We start from the raw sequence: 5,627 nt of genomic DNA, 5'->3' as shown, positions 1-5,627 counted from the left end.
CATTGCTTACCTGTTGTTCAGGTCCAGCTGATTCGAGTGAAAATGATTCAGTGAAGCGTCGACGTGAAAAGTCTTCCGACGTATTCGACCAGCGCTAAAAACTAAGACTTTATCCTTCTTTTAATTAAAGGTCTAGTCACCTGGGTTATAAAAGAAAAGTCTGGATGGAAGAGGGTCTAATGTGAGAGGTAGGTTTATGCTCTTTGGAAAATTAGAGAAAGTGGCACTAGTGGAAGAAAATCAGAAAAATATCTGTTAATTTACCCAGTTGTAACTATTGTAATAAGATGCATTATTGAAAAACTATTTCTTATTTTATAGATTAGTTATTTTTAACTAACTCCGCATATGACAGATGACTGGTAAAAATCCTGAAACCATTAAGGCTAAACTGGAAGCTGATGACAAACCAGTGTAAATGTCTATAAGCCAAGGAAGATTTCATGATCAATAAGTTAGAGCGATGCTGTAAAAGAAAACACTTTTGCATAAAATTGCATAGCTTTGGAAAGTAAAAATAAATGGTGAGTGAAAGAGAACATCCTGGTGGAAAGTTTTTTTTTTTTTTTTTTTTCGTGATCAACTGAGACAAACCACAGGTAGACATTTACCACAGGTATATTATTAGAAGGGTACAGACTACAGCTGTTTAAAAAAAAATGCTGCACATTCTAAAGCAGTACACAAAGAAAAATATATTGAATGTGCTTTCACTCTACAGAAAGTGGGGGGAAATGAATATTGGACTGTTCAAAAAACCGCAGTGTGTGCATTTGTACAAACAAACATTCACTGTATACACTGAAAAATGATTTAGCTTTTTTGCACAGAGCTAATATTAAATGCTTTTGCTTCTGAAGACTTTTTAATATCAGTATTGCATGGAGTTGACCAACTTCTCAGACCTGTAACAGGTATTCCAACCACAGTTTTCAGCACTTCTTGGTTTCGGCTCAAAATCAGCATAATGTCACCCTACAAGATTTTTGTTGGATTAAGGTGCAGGTATTGGACTGGTCACTCCATATCAATAAACCTGTTTGTCTGGGACCAAGATGCTGGTCATTTTCATGTTTGGGGTCATTGTCTTGTTGAAACACCTATTTGAAATATGTTTCCTCTGCGGCATATTGCAACATATCCTCTCACATATCCCCCCTCCCCTGACGCCTGAACAACCATGCTTCACTGAAGCATTGTGGCTTGAATTCCGTTTTTGTAGGTTGTTGGGCAAACTATCTAGATTTACAAAGAACCAACTTGGTTTCATCTTTTTTTTCCAGGCCTGTCATTGTGTTTTTGTTTAACAAATTGTAACTTCTTCAGCCCATATTGTTCTTTTTCTAAAAGTGTGACTTCAGAATCAGATTCTGATTCAGAATCAGAATCAGAAAAGCTTTATTGCCAAGTACGTTTTTGGACATACAAGGAATTTGTTTTGGCGTAATTGGTGCAATACACCAAAACAAATTCCTTGGAAGCTTCTTGCCAAAGCTTGACTTCACATGGGCATCTTATAATTGCCTAATTTAACCTTAATTTTAGCTTCTTTGGTCATCTTGGAGCAATTCATTGGCTGGGCCTTTTCTATTATTGCTGTTCTTTCAAACAATGTCTACAACGACTCATTTTACCCAGATTTCCAGAGGAATGCACTATAATCAGCATGTCCAACTTCCTGCTCAGTTTGATGCCTGTTTTTTTATTGAATGAATGAACTCACTAACCCTAACCCCTTCAATTAATGATTCAACTACATCGAATCAACAGCATCCAAGTCATGACTGTTGGGTCTGTTGGTTATCATGTGTATCAGTGAATTTTGAAGAAATAACATTTCTACGAAACTAAGTAGACCTTATTTAAGCAGAGGACTTGAAACTTCAGCAGAGACTATTATTGCTTTTTAAAGTGAACAAATCACGTTGCTGATATTACTGGCAATTTAGGACATATTTACACCTGAAACTGCATCATTGCCATGTATTATATTGTCACAAACCTTGTTATTTATTTATGTTTTGGTAAGGTCTTTGCTAATGTCTGTTCACCTTGGCATTCAGGTAACCTAAGCCTGTGTGCTTCAAACTAGCTTGCAAACATTCTGTCATAGTGTTGGTCACTTTGGCTAATAATCAGTTAATCAAGTTAATTTATTTAGTAGCACTTGGCTGCCACTTTCTTTCTTACATCCTCCGGAGGAAGCAAGGGTTTACTTTTTTTCTACAAACACTACTTCTCTATTTGAGTTTTCCTTTTGTTTCCTCAAATAATGAAAATGTGGAACCTGTTGTGTGGTGCTGCTCGCTTGAGGTTAAATTAAAAATCTTAGAACCTGGTAATAACCAGATCATTTGAGTCCTGTAACCCAGAGGATGTACTTCTTTCTGTTGAGTGTAGTTACATTTTGTTCTCTCTTCAATTTGTTCTGCTTTTTTCTTTGCAGTTATGGCCACTGAGAGCAATATGTCAAATATCTGCAACTACAGCCATGATGTCACCTTCTTCTACGGACATGTGGGTAAGGTGATCAGAGAGAAGTGGACCACACGAGACTATGTTATCATCGGACTAGGCTTGACAGTTTGTTTGATAGTGGTGCTGGCCAACCTGATGGTGATGGTAGCCATCTTCATGAACCGCCGCTTCCACTTCCCCATCTACTACCTGCTGGGCAACATGGCAGCAGCAGACCTGTTTGCAGGGCTGGCTTACACTAACCTGATGCTGAACACAGGCCCCTGGACTCGGATGCTTTCTAAGGAGCAGTGGTACATCCGTGGGGCTTTGATTGACATCAGCCTGACTGCCTCTGTAGCCAACCTCCTGGCTGTAGCTGTGGAACGCCACCAGACCATCATCACCATGCAGCTGCACAACAACATGACAAAGAAGCGTGTGGTGCTGCTCATCATCTCCATCTGGGTTGCAGGAATTATCATGGGTCTGGTGCCATCACTGTTTTGGAACTGTGAATGTGATCTCGATGACTGCTCTACTGTTGCCCCCCTCTACAGCCGTCGCTTCTTAATTTTCTGGGCAGTTCTCAACCTACTCACCTTTTTGATTATGCTGGTCATTTACGCTCGCATTTTCTTTTATGTGAAATGCCAGAGTCGGCACACGTCAAACCACACCTCAGAGGTACGACATCAGACCTTCGTCAACCTGATGAAAACCATCTCTATGGTTCTGGGTTAGTACAAATACTTATTTTTCAAGAACATTTAACATTGACATGTTACCTCACTACTCTGGGCAAACAAATGTTTTAAAAGGTTTCAACATATTTGGGGTATTTAACTTGTGATAACTGCACGTCTTGCATTTCCTCCCAAACCAGTTTTCTTCTTTCCTCTATCTGCCCTAGTCTTCTGTTTTTTGGGTTTTAAATTTGAACCTTGTCAGAATTATATCTTATAATCTGGCTTTTGACTCCTCGGGTGACTCATCTCCTGTCTGTTATGTTGTGCATGACTGTTATTAGGCAACAATGAGAAATGTGACCTTGCATAACTGTATCCTAAATCTTGTCTGGCATCATCCTACATCACTGGTTCAGTGAAAAAATAAATGCATGAATGGTGATTTACTCATTTTTGTTTCCATAAACATTCCATGTCTCTGTAGGTGCCTTTGTCATCTGCTGGACACCTGGCCTAGTGACTCTCCTCCTGGACGGGCTGCTGGGCAAAGACAGCAACGCTAACAGCTATGAGAAGTACTGTTTGGTGATAGCAGAGTGCAACTCTCTGGTGAATCCGATAATTTATTCCTTGCGGGATGCTGAGATGCGGAGAACGTTCAAGTGGATCCTTTGCTGTTTGTGTGGAAAAGGTGTCTGTCAGCAGAGGGATCCTTTGTCAACAGTAATTGACTCTCCAGTAAAAAAGGTCTTTTCTGAAGATAACCAAAATGCAGACAGGTAAGCTATACACTCAGGTCACAAGTTTCATTTTGATAGCTGCTCATCTGTTTTTTTTTCTTTTTCTCTGACATTCAATCTGCGAGCCAGTCAGATTTAACTTGTTAGAACAGATTTCTGATTAAACATGTTTTTACTTGTTAACCTGCTAACGGCTTAAACTACAGAGGTTGGACAATTAAACTGAAACACCTGTCATTTTAGTGTGGGAGGTTTCATGGCTAAATTGGACCAGCCTGGTAGCCAGTCTTCACTGATTGCACATTGCACCAGTAAGAGCAGAGTGTGAAGGTTCAATTAGCAGGGTAAGAGCACAGTTTTGCTCAAAATATTGAAATGCACACAACATTATGGGTGACATGCCAGAGTTCAAAAGAGGACAAATTGTTGGTGCACGTCTTGCTGGCGCATCTGTGACCAAGACAGCAAGTCTTTGTGATGTATCAAGAGCCACGGTATCCAGGGTAATGTCAGCATACCACCAAGAAGGATGAACCACATCCAGAACGGAGCTCCACAGGGTCAATATACACGGCCGGGCTGCTATAGCCAAACCTTTGGTCACTCATGCCAATGCCAAACGTCGGTTTCAATGGTGCAAGGAGCGCAAATCTGGGGCTGTGGACAATGTGAAACATGTATTGTTCTCTGATGAGTCCACCTTTACTGTTTTCCCCACATCCGGGAGAGTTACGGTGTGGAGAAGCCCCAAAGAAGCGTACCACCCAGACTGTTGCATGCCCAGAGTGAAGCATGGGGGTGGATCAGTGATGGTTTGGCTGCCATATCATGGCATTCCCTTGGCCCAATACTTGTGCTAGATGGGCGCGTCACTGCCAAGGACAACCGAACCATTCTTGAGGACCATGTGCATCCAATGGTTCAAACATTGTATCCTGAAGGCGGTGCCGTGTATCAGGATGACAATGCACCAATACACACAGCAAGACTGGTGAAAGATTGGTTTGATGAAAGTGAAGTTGAACATCTCCCATGGCCTGCACAGTCACCAGATCTAAATATTATTGAGCCACTTTGGGGTGTTTTGGAGGAGCGAGTCAAGAAACGTTTCCTCCACCAGTATCACATAGTGACCTGGCCACTATCCTGCAAGAAGAATGGCTTAAAATCCCTCTGACCACTGTGCAGGACTTGTATATGTCATTCCCAAGACGAATTGACGCTGTATTGGCCGCAAAAGGAGGCCCTACACCATACTAATAAATTATTGTGGTCTAAAACCAGGTGTTTCCGTTTCAACCCCTGTAAGTTCACTATAGTTTAAGATGAGGCCACTTCTTTTGTAAAGGCAGGTTGAGGGAAGACTAGCAAACAATCTAAAATGATTTATTTCTCCCCCAACTTATTGTTTTAAATGAAAGTAATTGTATGACTTTCTTGAAATTTATCAAATAACTCAAAATACTTTGTCCATTAATTTGTCTACAGCGAACTCTTGGCTACAAGCTAGAAGATCAGGTGCTGTGGAAGTCTTGTGACACAAACAGTAAAGATGACAGGTGGACAGTAACTGGTATGATGGAAAATATTAAATATAGTTACCCAAGTGTAAATTTTTGTAAATTTCAAGTTGAAGTTGAAATAAATTAAAAGAAAAAATTTACATTTAGCATTGCAGACAAGTTTTTCTCTCATATCGTTTCTTGTTATTGTGCAGCTAACAAATTCACCTTAATCAACA

At 40.4% G+C, this 5,627-nt stretch overlaps 1 protein-coding gene across 2 annotated transcripts; it reads left to right on the top strand.

Annotated features, from left to right (window-relative positions):
* On the top strand, positions 1-5,549 carry LOC124862897 (lysophosphatidic acid receptor 1-A-like). Of its 2 annotated transcripts, none has more exons than XM_047357093.1 (4): positions 1-188; positions 2,447-3,196; positions 3,631-3,925; positions 5,375-5,549. In XM_047357093.1, exons 2-4 carry the CDS (start codon positions 2,449-2,451, stop codon positions 5,394-5,396), a joined length of 1,065 nt encoding a protein of 354 aa, XP_047213049.1. In that variant the 5' UTR covers positions 1-188; positions 2,447-2,448; the 3' UTR covers positions 5,397-5,549. The 2 variants fall into 2 exon arrangements, with proteins under 2 accessions (XP_047213049.1, XP_047213050.1); XM_047357094.1 differs by lacking the exon at positions 1-188 and adding an exon at positions 2,261-2,338.
* The last annotated feature ends 78 nt before the right edge of the window (positions 5,550-5,627 follow it).

Source organism: Girardinichthys multiradiatus, chromosome X (assembly GCF_021462225.1).
Source record: "Girardinichthys multiradiatus isolate DD_20200921_A chromosome X, DD_fGirMul_XY1, whole genome shotgun sequence".
NCBI lineage: Eukaryota > Metazoa > Chordata > Actinopteri > Cyprinodontiformes > Goodeidae > Girardinichthys > Girardinichthys multiradiatus.
Note: the sequence above shows the minus strand (reverse complement) of the source record. Positions and strands in the feature narration are given on the sequence as shown.